The sequence below is a fragment of the Schistocerca piceifrons genome, chromosome 7, assembly GCF_021461385.2.
Source record: "Schistocerca piceifrons isolate TAMUIC-IGC-003096 chromosome 7, iqSchPice1.1, whole genome shotgun sequence".
In the NCBI taxonomy this organism is placed as follows: Eukaryota; Metazoa; Arthropoda; class Insecta; order Orthoptera; family Acrididae; genus Schistocerca; species Schistocerca piceifrons.
In genome coordinates this window covers 366,888,416-366,904,073 of record NC_060144.1, presented here as the reverse complement: position 1 = coordinate 366,904,073, position 15,658 = coordinate 366,888,416, and the positions used below count along the sequence as shown (strand labels likewise).

Here is a 15,658-nt window from a genome sequence, read left to right as displayed (position 1 = left end):
CCTTCAGGCACACACAGGGAGGAAAGAAGAATTGGAAGAAAAAGGGAAAGAGGGAGAGAAAGGACAGATTGTCCCAAATGCCAAGGTGGAGACCATAGGGTGTACAAGGCAAGGAGAATAAGGCAAGGTAAAAAGTAAGGAAGACAGTGAGAGAGGGAGAAGGACAAAGAAAGGAGACAAAGAAAGGAAGGAAGAAACCAGAATGAGCGAAAAACCAAAATGACCACAAATGTAAGTCATTGAACCATCCGTCTCCGGACGCAGGCGCAAACTACCCCCTTGAGGGGGAGGGACTCCTTTTAGTCGCCTCTTACGACAGGCAGGAATACCTCGGACCTATTCTAACCCCGGAGCCAGTGGCTCCTTTTGGCAGAAGGGTTGAAGAAGAAGAAGAAGGAGGAGGGATGAAGGAAAAGGGCTTCTGAGGTGTAGGAAATGGGGGAGAGTTTTGAAAAGTCACTCAGAACTTCGCGCCAGGGAATATGGGCAACTTTCAAGAACTCCCCCCCCCCCCCCCCCCCCCATTTCCCAAGCCTCGCCAGGCTTTTTCTTCATCCATCTTCCTTCCTGTCCAACCCTTCTGCCAGAAGAAGGAACCACTTGCTTCGAAAGCTTGCACATTTCTTTAACCTTTGTGCGTTTTTCCTCCGCCACCCCTTGGTTAGTAGATTTCTGTATCTATCGAATTACATTATTTCATTGATGGGATAGTAATTTCTGGAAGAGGATTTGCATGAGAGAACCTATTTGATGACTGAAGTCTTGTTTCTTATTACATAAATTAATATCAGTGACATAACTTATAGTCACCTCTACAACCTGATAGTGATATCAGCCAAAATCAGAAAAAAAATTATTCAGAACAGGAGTAAATATACTGTTTGTGTGACACACAAAAACACCCCAAAGAATAAATGATTGAAAATGATGGTACATGAGGGAAAATTTTGCTGCTCTTTAGCATTAATTAACTGGTTGTCCTTTCATGTTCCACCAACAAATTTCTTATTTCGCTTGTTCTTGGTCCTTATGTGCAATGTATGTTGGCAACAGTAGAAACATTTGGGAGTCAGCTTCAAATGCCGGTTCTCTAATTTTTCCCAATGATGTTTCTCAAAATGAACTTTGCCTTCCCTCCAGGGATTCCCATTTGATTTCCCACAGCATCTCAGTAACACGTATTGTTCGAACCTATCAGTAACAAACTGGCAACCCGCCTCTGAATTGCTTCAATGTCTTCCTTTAATCTGACATGGTATGGATCCCAAACACTCGAGCAGTACTCCAGAATACGTCACACCAGCATCCTACATGCGATCTCCTTTGCAGGTGAACCACTCTTTCCTAAAATTCTTCCAATAAACCGAAGTCGACCATTCGCCTTCCCTACCACACTTCTCACATGCTCATTCCACCCCATATCGCTTGGCAATGGGATACTTATCTGTAACTTACCTCATAAAACCAACAAATATAATGTAATGAAAATAACTAAGTCATGTTGCAGTACATACTTTAATTCCATTCTGATGGCCTCACTGGTCAAAGCAGGGTGGTGGTACCATTAAATTCAATATTTCTGGTTCTGTTAGAGTCTGTTACAGTTGATGATTACCCGTGCCATCAATACGTAGTTTCCCTGAATAGATAAATAATGGTGATGGTTTTCCTTAAATATGGTACATTCCATAAATCCTTGACGCTACAGCACACAAAAATTCCAGTGCCCTTGTCAACACTGAGGTGGCATATGGCATGACCTAGACTTTACATATCCAAGATCTGGCTGTAATGCACATGTTTGGCTGTGATGACATTCCGTCACATGACCAATAAAATTTTTACATTCACCTTTGTGATAGGAGTAATCTTCCCAACACAGAAACTATCTCAAATTTGACTGTTCACAACTTTTTTTGTTAACACACAGTTCTTGGATTGCAATGTCTTTAATTACTAAGTCACAGATAACTGTCTTTAATTACAAAGTCATGGACAATTTTAACTTGCAACACAACCAACAAAAATTGTGGGTATACCTCTTTGCCTTGATTTGTCAGAAGATCTTTTGATACTTAGTTGAAATTTCCTTTATTTTTCTTCAGCATTTGCCTTGAGTATGATTTGGTCCACTATTAATAAGCAATCATCCACTGACAGTTGGCAATTATTTCACTTGAACTCTTTTAGAAGATGTCCTTACCATCACAAAAAGTATTAGTTACAGCAAGAGTGGAATGTTTCCTGCAGCATACATCTGAAGTGTGTGAATGTTCCTCTGTAATGACTCGTATTTTAATTTTGTCATTTCAAATAAGTTGGTTGGTTGGCTTTAAAAACAAGAAGAAGAAGGAGGAGGAGGAGGAGGAGGAGGAGGGCGAGGGGGGGGGGGGGGAGGGACCAAACTGCTAGGTCATCGGTCCCTTGTTCTGAATAAAACAATGCCACAAGGGTGACAATAAAACAAGCGAGACTGACGACACAAAACGGAGAGAAAGAAAAAAACCACAAGAATGATGGAAGGGTAACAAACACTTAAATGGACGAAATACAAGAAGAAATGCACAGAATTGCAAGAAACAGGTAGAAGAGATTAAAACGGCAAAACAAATTACAATAGCTTGTTGACCATAAGAATAAAAAGGAAAAGCCAGCTACTCTGCAACACATTAAAACCTCCACCCTAAAAGCACTAGGGTGGAAGACACAGGGACAAAACACACACGCTAAAACTTAGATCAAATGATAAAACCCACCCTCACAAATGAAATGTAAAGCTAACTCAGCCGATGAGGCATTGTCAGATAAAATTAGCAACAGCTAGTCCGATAACAGAATATTTCGTCGCAGGGCAATCAAAGTGGGACAGCGCACCAGAATGTGGGCCACTGTCAACAGGGTACTGCATCGACACTCAGGCGGGTCTTCATGGCGCAGGAGGTAGCTGTGGGTTGCCCAAGTGTGGCCAATGTGGCAGAGAACCACAGAGTCTCTCTGAGAGGCCCACATGGAGGACTGCCACACATTTGTAGTTTCCTTAATGGCACACAGTTTGTTGTGCATACTGAGACTGTGTCATTCCGTCTCCCAAAGCCGAAAAACCTGGCGGCGTAAAAAAGGAATGCAGGTCAGTTAGTGGAATGCCAATCTCCATAAGCGGTTTCCGTGTAGCCTGTTTGGCCAGCCTGTTGGCAAGTTCGTTGCCTGGTGTTCCGATGTGACCTGGGGTCCAGACAAACACCACTGAACGACTCGACAGTTCCAGGGCATAGATGGACTCCTGGATGGTCGCTACCAAAGGCTTAAGAGGGTATCACTAGTCGATAGCTTGTAGGCTGCTCAAGGAGTGAGTACACAAAAGAAACGACTCCCCAGGGCATGAATGGATGTGCTCAAGAGCACAAGATATAGCCACCAGCTCAGCAGTGAAAACACTGCAGCCAGTGGGCAAGGAATGCTATTCAATATGTCCTCCATGGACATACATGAAGCCGACGTGAGCATCAGCCATTGGGTCGTCAGTGTAAACCACTTCTTGACCTCTGTACATGTCAAGAATCCAGAGGAAGTGGCAGTGGAGAGCCGGGGGGTTAACTGAGTCCTTAGGGCCAAGTGAAACGTTCAAACGAAGCCACGGCATAGGTGTACATGAATGGACCTCAAGTATAGGTGGCAAAGGCAAGGACTCCAGTTCGGAAAGAAGGGATCCGACACGAACTGCAACTGGAAGCCCAGACCTTGGCTGCTGATGCGGGAGATGAACTGCCATGGGTGAGAGAAGGAGACAGTGATTCGAATGCACAGGAGAACTAATGAATGTGTGCAACGTAACTGGCCAGCACTTGTGCACGCCTAACATGCAATGGAGGGACTCCGGCCTCCACAAGGACGCTGGTCACCAGACTCATCCTAAAAGCTCCTGTCGTTAGGCTAATGCCACAGTGGTGCACTGGGTCGAGTAAACGCAACACTGAGGGTGCCGCTGAACCATAAACCAGATTCCCATAGTCAACACGGGATTGAACAAGGGCTCTGTAGAGCTGCAGCAGCGTAGAGCGATCTGCAGCCCAGTTGGTGTTGCTCAGGCTGTGGAGGGCATTGAGGTGCTGGCAGCACTTCCGCTTAAACTGACGGAGGTGACGAAGCAATGGCACCAACTTGGATACGGAATATACGAAGCGACAGGAAATTTTGGATAAAAATTGGGAGCAGGACTCTGAGACCCCACTCATATAATGTGCCAAAGATATGATGTCGCCAGGTTGTGTCATACACTTTTCGTAAATCGAAAAAGACGGCAACCAGATGTTGGTATCTGGAAAAGGCTATTCGGATGGTAGGCTCGAAGGACACAAGATTATCAGTGGTAGAGCTACCCTGGTGGAAACTGCCCTGACATTGAGCCAGTAGGCCACATGACTCCAGGACCCAACCCAACCGCCAACACATCATACTATCAAGCAGCTTACAAAGAACATTGGTGAGCCTGATGGGCTGACAGCTATCCACATCAAGCAGGTTTTTACCAGGTTTGAACACTGGAGGAGGAGGAGGAGGAGGAGGAGAAGATTAGTGTTTAACGTCCCGTCGACAATGAGGTCATTAGAGACGGAGCACAAGCTCGGATTAGGGAAGGATGTGGAAGGAAATCGGCCGTGCCCTTTGAAAGGAACCATCCCGGCATTTGCCTGAAATGATCTAGGGAAATCACGGAAAACCTAAATCAGGATGGCCGGACGCGGGACTGAACCGTCGTATTGAGCACTGGAATCGTGGTGCTCTCTCGACATTGCGATGGAGAGATACCTTCACACCAGATCCAGTTGAAGATGACGAGGAGATGTTGCTTGTAGTCAGATGAGAGATGTTTAATCATCTGACTGTGGATCCGATCTGGTCCAGAGGCAATATCGGGGCAATGAGCAAAGGCACTGAGGAGCTCCCACTCTGTAAATGGAGCGTTATTCACTGCGGCACGTAGTGAACAAGAGGACTTTCCCTTCCAGCCGCTGTTTGAGAGTGCGAAAGGCCGGAGGGTAATTCTCCAACGCATGCACTCGAGCACGGTGCTCAGCAAAGAGCTTGGCAATCGCATTTGCGTCGGTAGATAATACGCCATTTATGTTAATGCCGGGAACACCTGTTGGGTTCTGGTACCTGAAAACATGTTTGACCCTTGCCCGGACTTGGGAAGGTGACGTATGGCACACAATGGTCGAGACATATCTCTCCCAACACTCCTGCATCTGTCGTCTGATAAGTTGACAAACGCAGGCACGGAGCCGTTTAAAGGCTATGAGGTGCTCCACGGAAGGGTGCCGCTTAAGCCGCTGTAGAGCTCGCCTACACTCCGTAATTGCTTCAGCAACTTCCGGCTACCACAAAAGGACTGCCTTTTGCCGGGGGATCGCGTTTTCTGCCGCAGAAAGGATTGTTGTAGTCACCTGCTCAAACCATCACATCGATGTTCTCATGTGGGCGAGATTCAATGGCAACAGCAGAAGTGAAAGTTTCCCCAGTCCACCTGGTTTAAAGCCCATTTGGGCAAGTGTCCATGGGCCTGACGCCGGGGCAGTGACAGGAAGATGGGGAAGTGGTCACTACCACACAGGTCGTCATGTGCTCTCCAGTGGATAGATGGGAGAAGTTCTGGCCTGCAAATTGATAAATAAATGGCCGAGTAACTACCATGAGCCACACTGAAATGTGTGGCGGCCCCAGTATTTAAGAGGCAGAGGTTGAACTGAGACAGTAAAGTTTCGATGTCTCTGCCTCGGCCAGTAAACATGGTGCCACCCCACAACGGGTTATGAGCATTATAATCTCCCAAAAGTATGAAAGGTTTAGGGAGTTGATCAATCAGTGCAGGAAATGCGTTCAAGAGGGGTTTGAAGGGGCACAGTTTCACTACAGACTGAGTTTAGAACATAAACGCAAACTCCACCTGACACTCAATTATAGTCGCTACAGTTCCTGTAATATCCCATATAGGCGCGGAGGGCAGGGGTCCGCACTGCCAGGAACCAATATTCCTGGAGGGCAATGCAGAAAGCAGGTGTAAAGCTTAACAGTTGCCATAGCTCAGCCAGGCAGTGGAAAAAACTGCTGCTATTCCACTGGAGGATGACATCATCGTGAGACTGGGAAGGCATGGAACAATCAATGAAGCAGTTTACGCCACAGGGTCACCTGCTGCCACAGACTTATTGCCTGAGCAGTCTATATCCATTGTGTCTGAGGGTCCGGTGAGATCTAGGTCCTCAGCAGACTCCAGAATCTCCACCTCATCCGCAGGCGCAGAGCTTGTAGGTAGCAGTGGTGTGGGTGCCACCACAGTTCCCTTGGTCTTTGGGATCTTCTTTTTTTATTTCTCTCGCTGCTCCTTGGGTTTTCCTGGCTGGGATGACTTCACTGGCTCAGTCTCCGGGACTGCGGGTAAGTGTAAAGCCCTAGTTCCCTTGGTCTTGGGGATCTTCTTTTTTTATTTCTCTCGCTGCTCCTTGGGTTTTCCTGGCTGGGACGACTTCACTGGCTCAGTCTCCGGGACTGCGGGTAAGTGTAAAGCCCTATGACCAACTGCTTTTGGGCTCTTCAGACACTGGCGGATGTCATCTTTCCCACTAGCAGAAACCTGGGAATGGAGTGACCCTGCGAGGTGCCGGGGCTAGCAGTGTATTTAACACTAAATTCTTCTAGAATCTACATATGTAAATGATGCTCTAAGACCCCCCTATTCTAACTCCGACTTTTGCTGTTGCACAAGGATTAAAAAAAAAAAAAAAAAACGCGAACAGATTCTAATCAACCCTGCCAGTGGAGTAGAAGAGAGTTTGGCACCTGCAATAATTTAATTTGATAAATAAGTTAAATAAACGAAGGTTTCATTAACATAGTGAGGAATGATAGGGTTGCTCTACCGATTAACAGAATGAAAGTTCTGTCCAAAATAACAATATGATTTATTAAGACTAAACACAAAATAATAAACAAAAACACATGAAACATTTACAATACATCAAATTGGCTCAAATTGGATACTCAAACAAACGCTGTGAATGTGAAGTTGTCCCTAAACTAGATTGTGAGGATTATGACGAAGTGGTATGTGGAGCCAATTCCTTGCAACTCAAATCTTAAGAGAAAACACATAGCCAACCCAACATTAATTGCTGCTACCCAAGACAGAACAAAGTTAGAAAAAGACGAACAGGCGCGCTCAGCTGAGCTCTGATTATCACCTAGGAAAATCCCTGTCTGCCGGTGCTGCGGACATACCTTACCAATCTGTCTTCTTAACTGCAAGGACACGATTTGGCGTACCGGAGGCGATGGCTGGTTGCTTCGACGTCCTCGACCGAAAGGCGAGAGCTGACTACCTAGAGCACCCATACAGGCCGAACACCCAACATTCCCACCCCCACGACAGTGGCCGCGGTTAAACATTCCAATCAGCAACTCTAAAAACTGGCGGAAAATTCCACTCTATTGCCGGAGCACTACCATTCCGCCAATGGAGATTCTTGGCACCAATTTCTGCGCTGATTTTGCTATGTCACGGAGCTATGCCCTGAGCAAGCCAATCACAGTTACTATTTTGCAGAAAGCGCGGGAATTTTCCCGCCACAACTGCCTGGGTACACAAGTCATTCCCACGCCTCGCTGGTAGCCCGCCAGAAAGTGTTTTCGCTAAGATTCTGCGAAGTAATGGAACCTCTAGCCCAGCCGCTACTTCAGACCCCTCCGGGCGTTTCTTTTGACAATGTCGGCGTCTGCAAAGCATTCACTCGACTTACTCACACCCGTCGGCTTAACCCTTTCCAGATCAGCGGAGCCCGCCTGTCACCGGACCACCCGGGTGACAAGAGACGCTGCGTGGGAAGTCCGTGTGTGAAGGAATAGCGACTTTTCACTGCATGCAATTAGAGAGGAAAATCGTAAGATAGAAATATGAGAGGGGGCTCATGCCACCTCTCAACCCAAGGGACCTTTTCCTAGCGAGAGGAACCAAAGAAGACTTACGCTTCTCTGGCGCAGAAGTGGGGACTGATATCCCCGATGGTTGGGGGTTGCTCCCGAAGTAGGTGGTGCAAGAGCAACCGGGAGGAAAGAGCCCCCACCATCAAGGGGGCAGGTGTAGTCTTTCGGCTCTGAGAAGTGACTGGGGTTGGCGAAGCTGATGGTGCTAGAACTGTTGTAGCGGCAGTGTAAGACAATATCGTACGTACAGGATGTAGGCGTTCAAATTTCCTCTTAGCCTCAGTGTAGATCAGTCTGTCCAGGGTCTTTTACTCCATGATTTCCCTTTCTTTCTCGAGAATCCTGCAATCAGGCAAGCAAGGCGAATGGTGCTCTCTGCAATTGACACAGATGGGAGGCGGGGCACACGGAGTATTGGGATGTGATGGGCGCCCACAAACTCTACATGTGACGCTGGAAGTACAGCGGGGAGAGACAATGCCGAAATTCCAACATTTAAAGCACCGCATTGGGGGACAGATATAAGGCTTTACATCACAGCAGCAGACAATCACCTTGACCTTCTCGGGTAATGTATCTCCCTCGAAGGCCAAGATGAAGGCACCGGTGGCAATCTGATTATCCTTCGGACTCCAGTGAACACGCTGAACGAAATGTACGCCTCGCCGCTCTAAACTGGCGCGCAGCTCATCGTCGGACTGCAAAATAAGGTCATTGTAAAATATGATACCCTGAACCATATTTAAGCTCTTATGGGGCATGATGGTTACAGAAACATTCCCCAGCTTGTCACGAGTGAGTAACGGCCGTGACCGACACAGATCTCATTTTGGACAAGCCCTCCACCTCCCCAAACTTGTCCTCTAAATGCTTAACAAAAAACTGAGGCTTCATCGTCATGAAAGATTCCCCATCAGCTCTTGAACATACAAGGTATAAGGGTGAATAAGAGCCACTGCCATCCTTAGCCTGAAGTTCCTCCCATGGTGTGGACAGGGAGAACGATTTGGGGCCATTCTTCTGTTCGTTGAACTGAGCCCATGAACACTTAGAGACTGCTGGTGTTCGACCACCAGCAAGAGATGATGTACTACTCTTCATCGTGTGTCATCCGCACTGATGCCACCCACTCCAAGCAGGGGCCCTCCCCAAAAGTGCCACCCAGCCGCAGCAAAGGCCACCTGGCAGGATGGCCATTTCTGGAAGTCTTGATGCCCCAAGGTGACGGGCATCTACTCCTCAGCATACGTGGGGAGTTAACGGCGCAGCAGAGCAATCCCTGTGTGGTCAGGGAGCTACAACCAACAGGGTGCATGGAGGCCCAACCACAACGGACTGGCTACCATGCTGGATATTAGGTGCAGCCAAGCAGACAAGTCCATTATCATCGTTAAGCACAGAAAACAATCCTGCAGTTGATGGAAATATATGCACCCAGGAGGGTGACCTCACCTAACAGTTGCAGAATGAGCAGAAGTGCAGACCCACGTCGACGAAGGATGCGATAGGTCTCAGAGCACGATGGACAAGATGCACCATGTAAGGCAGCCTTCCCCAATTGCCTCACTCTTCGGGAAAATTTTGAAAAATGGAGGTCAAACCCTACAGGGGACCATCACATAAAGGCTGAAACATGTGAGACTCCTTTTAGTCGCCTCTTACGACAGTCAGAAATACCTAGGGCCTATTATAGCCCCCGAAGCCGCAGGGGGTTCAAATACGTATGAAACATTAAACATTCACCTGAAGAAGTGAAAATGCTGAGCAAGTAACCAATTTTATTAAAGTTGCAGGTTTGCTGAATTAAAAACGGGTATATATTTCGTAAGACATTTACAAGAGTGTGAACTCATCCTTAAAACACATTAAATCCTGTTAATTGTTTGTAAGTTTGATACTATGGTATGACAAAGGTCTAGAAATTCAAAAGAAGGCTAAGTATTGTCCCTCTAATTGTATCAATCATCATGAATTAAAAACAAATCACTTTCACAATGTGATAACATTAAACACACAGTCAGTACTTACGTGACCCTGAAGACTGGACTGGAGAGACAACAGCAATTTGTTTATAATTGGGTGGTAGAGCCATTCTAAGCTGAAACTGCAAAAATATGATTCCATAAATACGCAACACATTCAAGTATCAAGAAGGAAAGACAATAAAGGCAAATATTAACTGACCTCCAATTTTACATCCCTAGTTTTGGTTCTAAGTGCATAGACAAGTTAAATTACAAACAATATTTTGACAGATAAGAACAAAACTGAAACTTCCAAAATAATCAAAACTGTATGCCAGATCAGCCGTGTTAAGATAAGCTGGTTAAAATATTGCCTGGCAAGACAAAGACCAAGTTCAGGTACCAGCCTAGTACATAGCATTAAAATGCTATGAAACATGCAACAGAAAAGATTATTTGCAGTAGCTTTCGCATTCTTGTTCTTTCTGTAATGAATGTACACACATTCTCTCATACTACTACACAGCCAACCAAATGTACAGACCTGAGGTGCGACTAACTGTTGATTAGCAATTACTAAGAACAGCTGCCTTTCGGATGGAGGTGGGGAGGGAGTGGGGAACGACATATGAAGTGAGGAGAGAGTTGAGGGGTAGTGTTAGGCAGGTCTTTTGACAGATGACTCAGTGGCTGCACAACAAGACAAAGGAGTTAAGAGAACTGAAGAAAGGGAGGGAAGAGGGGAGGGGAGGGAGATAAGAGGGGAGGGGAGGGGAGGGAGAGAAGGGGGGAGGGGAGGGAGAGAAGAGGGGGGAGGGGAGGGAGAGAAGAGGGGGGGAGGGGAGGGAGAGAAGAGGGGGGAGGGGAGGGAGAGAAGAGGGGGGAGGGGAGGGAGAGAAGAGGGGGGAGGGGAGGGAGAGAAGAGGGGGGAGGGGAGGGAGAGAAGAGGGGGGAGGGGAGGGAGAAAAGAGGGGAGGGAGAGAAGAGGGGATAGGGAGGGGGAGAAGAGGGGAGGGAGAGGGATAGGGGGTAGGGAGGGGGATGGAGAGAGGGGGGATAGGGACAGAGAGGGGGATAGGGAGGGAGGGTAGAGGGGGGAAAGGGAGACGGAGGGGGAGAGGAAGGGGGAGAGAGGTGGAGAGGGAGAATATGAACAGGTAAGGAGTGGTGTGGAGAGAATAGAGGTTGTAAAAGGTAATGTGAGGCAGTACGAAACAGGTTAGTGGAGACTTAGGGCAGGAGGATTCTGAGGCATATTTATAGATCCACTGTTAATATCAAGTGCATCTATCACCAACAGTACCTCCACCCATTTTATGTCAAAAAGTCACTTCCTTACAGCCTCACCACCCATGGACATTGCATCTGCAGTGGAAAGCAGGAGTTGTTGAAATATACTGATAATCTTACCAGATCCTTTACTGATAGATAATATCCTATCCACCTCATCCATAAACAGATCACCTGTGCCATCTCCTTCTCTTGACACCAATAACCCTGTTAACCAGCCTTGTTAACACCGTTCCTCTGATCATCCAGTATCATGCTTGACTTGAAAAGCACAACCACACCACTCACAAGCACTTCAACTAACTCACATCATGTCATGAAATAAGGCATATTCTACCCAGAATCCTACCCACATCACCCAAATTAGTGCTCCGCCACCCACTCAACCTCCAGAATATCAGAATATTCTTTCCTATTCCTATTGCAATCCTGCACCCCATGGATTACTCCCTTGTGGTCAACACAAGTGATAGTCCTGTCCCATACACCCACCCTCCACTTCCTATCACAGTCCAGTCACAGCTATTTCCCACCCTATAAAAGGCTGGGCCATGCACGAAAGCAGCCATGTTGTAAATCAGCTATTTTGCAATTACTATACAGTATTCCATTTGGGCAAGACAAGTAACCAACTGTTCACAGGAATGACCACCACCAAATCGTGGCAATCCACAAACTTGAGCATCCAGCTGCCGAACATGCTATGCACAACAACACAAGTGATTTCAAACCAGCTGCTTCACCATGCAAGCAACATGCATAATGTGTTTCAGCAATTGTCTCTCTGAACTACACAGATAGGAATTCTCTCTCCAGCACATCCTGCACTCTCGCACTCCCCCTTGCTTAAACTCCACTAACCTATTTCCTACTGCCCCCCTTCTTACCTTTTCCTTTATTGCTTCTGCCCAGACACTCCTTTCCTGATCAGATTATGTACTGCCTACTGCCTTCTCCTACCACCCTTTCTCCTCCAATTCCCCCCCCCCCCCCCCAAAAAAAAAAATCTTTTTTTCCTCTTTCTTTCCTGTCACTCTTGTTATCTCCACATTACTCTCCTTTCCTCCACTCCCTAATTCTTATATGTTGTACCCTCTGAACTCCTTTCATCTTGTTGTGCAGCCACTGGATCATCTGTCCAAAGACCTGGCTCACACTATCCCCCTCCTCATGAAGCCAATGAATGTGAATGCAGAAAATCTGTTAGTAGTAACAAATTGGCTGGTAGCAAACCCTAATGTTTACAGCTGTGACATTTTAAAAAAAGCAAAGAGGGGTGTCCAATACCTAACTTTTACTAGAAAGAGACATAGGAACCCTATGCTACAACACAAGGCCTGTCAACAGATGAACTATGTAAAGCAGAGACCTTTACCACAACTTTGGGGTGAGCAAACATTTTTCCTGCCAAAACCATTGTAGACCTCCCCCCTCCCCCTCCATGAACCATGGGCCTTGCCACTGGTGGTGAGGCTTGCGTGCCTCAGTGATACAGATAGCTGTACCGTAGGAGCAACAACAACAGAGGAGTATCTGTTGAGAGGTCAGACAAACATGTGGTTCCTGAAGAGGGGCGGCAGCCTTTTTAGTAGTTTCAGAGGCAACAGTCTGGATGATTGACTGATCTGGCCTTGTAACACTAACCAAAATGGCCTTGCTGTGCTGGTACTGCGAATGGAGGAACTACAGCCATAATTTTTCCCGAGGGCATGCAGCTTTGCTGTATGGTTAAATGATGATGGCGTAAAATATTCAGAAGGTAAAATAGTCTCCCATTGTTATCTCCGGGCGGAGACTACTCAGGAGGACATTGTTATCAGGAGAAAGAAAACTGGCGTTCTACAAACAGGAGCATGGAATGTCAGATCCCTTAATCAGGCAGGTAGGTTCGAAAATTTAAAATGGGAAATGGATAGGTTAAAGTTAGATATAGTGGAATTAGTGAAGTTCGGTGGCAGGAGGAACAAGACAATAACAACAACAATAATAATAATAACAATAATAATTATGTTTCGTTTGACTCAACTGGTGCACTTCTTTCAATTGGAAGCCACTTCACTGACTTGTGTGTACCTAATCTACTCCAGTAATCCTACTGGAAAAAAGGGATCTACTGTTTTAACATGGAAGCTGAACCATTTGTCTTCCCTGGTAGATCTTCATTCAATTGTGAAAGAAAGAATAACTGAAATGCAGAATGAAAAATTTCCATTACACAAGCAGGATTTGATCCCCCTTCATTTTTGTTTCCAGGCATGGGCACTAGCACTGGAACACCAAGCCCGACTCGAATATACAAGCTTGCTAACTAACCTAATACTTCCCTGACAAGTGAAATGGAGGAAAGGTGATACCTATACTAAAGGTCACGAGTAACCTCATGAATGCTACAAACCAATGCCCTGTATGTTTACTTGGTAAATTTTCTGGTTGGCTGATAAAGACAACTGAAGAACGCTGAATATATCACTAGGAACTTCAATGTACGAATGTCGACAGCTGAAATTTTTTTAGATGCAGGGAAAGTCTGAAAGCAGAATTTATGCAGAACGATTTAAAAGACTGCGTGCATACTGGACTGTTACAACCTACTCATATCTAGCTTTTTACACAGGAGATGGTTCTCCAGTCACTATTAAACAGTGATCGGTCAACTGTCCAACTCACTGACAACAGTTTTTTTCACAATTGGAAGGATGCTCATGTCAAATATTCACCAACAGCATGCCTGCTGAATATCACTGTTAAACGGTGTTGGAAGCAGGCCTACAAGGCCAAGATGAAACCACAGACGGCCACTGCAGTAAATTTAGGAAATAATGACATTCATTGCAAAATCCTGCGACTAGACAACAGGGGCATACTGTAAAGGAAACGTCCGATTCCACCCGTCTGGTTTGACCAATGACGTACCAATATGGCGGAAACGACCATTCACAATAACTCCCAATCGAGACTATGACGTCATTACATAAACAAGACAACAAACTTTCAAGGTGTTTCAAACACAAAAATAGATCGTAAAACCATCAAACACATATTCCTCCAAAAATATAATCAAACTAACGGAACAAGCGGTGGAAATAGGGGGTTTCTGTGTGGGGACAAACTAAAAATAAACACACGCCACTAAATCAAATGACAAAAACGATCAAATAAAGCAACCACAACATTCCCAAAATCAACCAAAAACAATATCAACTGGATTCGAACACTTCACTTGACCCATACTTCAGGGTCACATTAGACTGATGCTCTTCCACAAGCATGTGTAGAATCTGCCGCTTTTCAAAAGGAACAAACTAAATGTGTCAACCAAACTCTAAACTAGTTAAGGGCATGGCGCTATCCAAAATGCTTCAGAGAAGTTCCATCGACGTTAACCAGCCAAGACCATTTTATTGAAATGCAAGTAAATCCAAACAAATGCATTTGGTGGAGTCTAGGAAAGAATCGGTACTGCTGAATGACAGACCTCCACATAGATGTATCAGAAGAGGTCATTACGAAATGCTCAACCACACAACACAGCAAGACCGAATAGGTTCTGGAATGTTACTAGATAGGAGCTATCCTTAATTAACGTGACGGCATGACATTTCTTACTGAATACATAGCTTCAGACCTCTGCTTAAGCATATAGGTCCAGTTCCGTTTTCGAATAACAGGAAAAGATTTGAGAAGTGGGATGATGCGGGAAAATTAACGTATAGTAAGCATGGAACGATAACAATAACACTGACAAGTTTGTTTTCACTGAACTCAATATTGTTATACATAGAAATGAATGCATTTTAGTAACACTGTATATTTCTGGAAACAAAGGCTTACCTGTTTTGACAAATGGTCCCAATTAAATAAATCTTTCCACTCAACAATAAATTGAAAATAGGTACCACAACTTGTCACTGCAACCAAACTCCTCTGTTACATTACCGCGGCCATCATGGCTATTGGCTACCAAGCGGCACCACGGCTGCGGGCAAGTAAATATCTTTGTAAAAGCCAGCGACAACTTTGGAATTAGAGATGGGCAAACTGAAACACGTAACCATGGAGTACAATGTAATGTTTCGATACGCTGTTTCGAAACAGTGAAACAGTTTGTGTTTTGTAAGTTAATAAACCTACACATTTATCATCTTGAATGTCTACTGTATAAGTATGTCCATATAAACACGAATGAGGCGCGAAAGCGCTAATCATATCGCAGAAAGTATGAAACTATCACTTAGGCGTCTTGGCAGTTTCGTATTTCATGCAGCAAATGCGCTGCTTTCGTGTCGTGTGACTTTCATACTTTTCAATTGGCTGAGGACAGCCATAGCTCAAGACAGAAGAACCACCACGAACGGAACTGGAGGTGGGAGCAAACTGCAGAAACAACGGATATGCTATTGGGATTCCCACATTCCGTTAGTATAGGT

General features: G+C 45.6%; 1 protein-coding gene across 4 annotated transcripts in view; it reads right to left on the bottom strand.

Moving 5' to 3' along the window:
- Window positions 1-15,217, bottom strand: part of LOC124804600 (RNA polymerase II degradation factor 1) — a 101,183-nt gene extending 85,966 nt beyond the window's left edge. For all 4 annotated transcript variants that reach the window (XM_047264793.1, XM_047264792.1, XM_047264794.1 and 1 more), the window contains exons 1-2: window positions 15,063-15,217; window positions 10,006-10,081 (exon numbers count right to left, since the gene is read on the bottom strand). In XM_047264793.1, the coding sequence (XP_047120749.1) occupies window positions 10,006-10,069 (64 nt within the window). In that variant the 5' untranslated portion in view covers window positions 10,070-10,081; window positions 15,063-15,217. The remainder of the gene's footprint in view (window positions 1-10,005; window positions 10,082-15,062) is intronic.
- Between the last annotated feature and the right edge of the window lie 441 nt (window positions 15,218-15,658).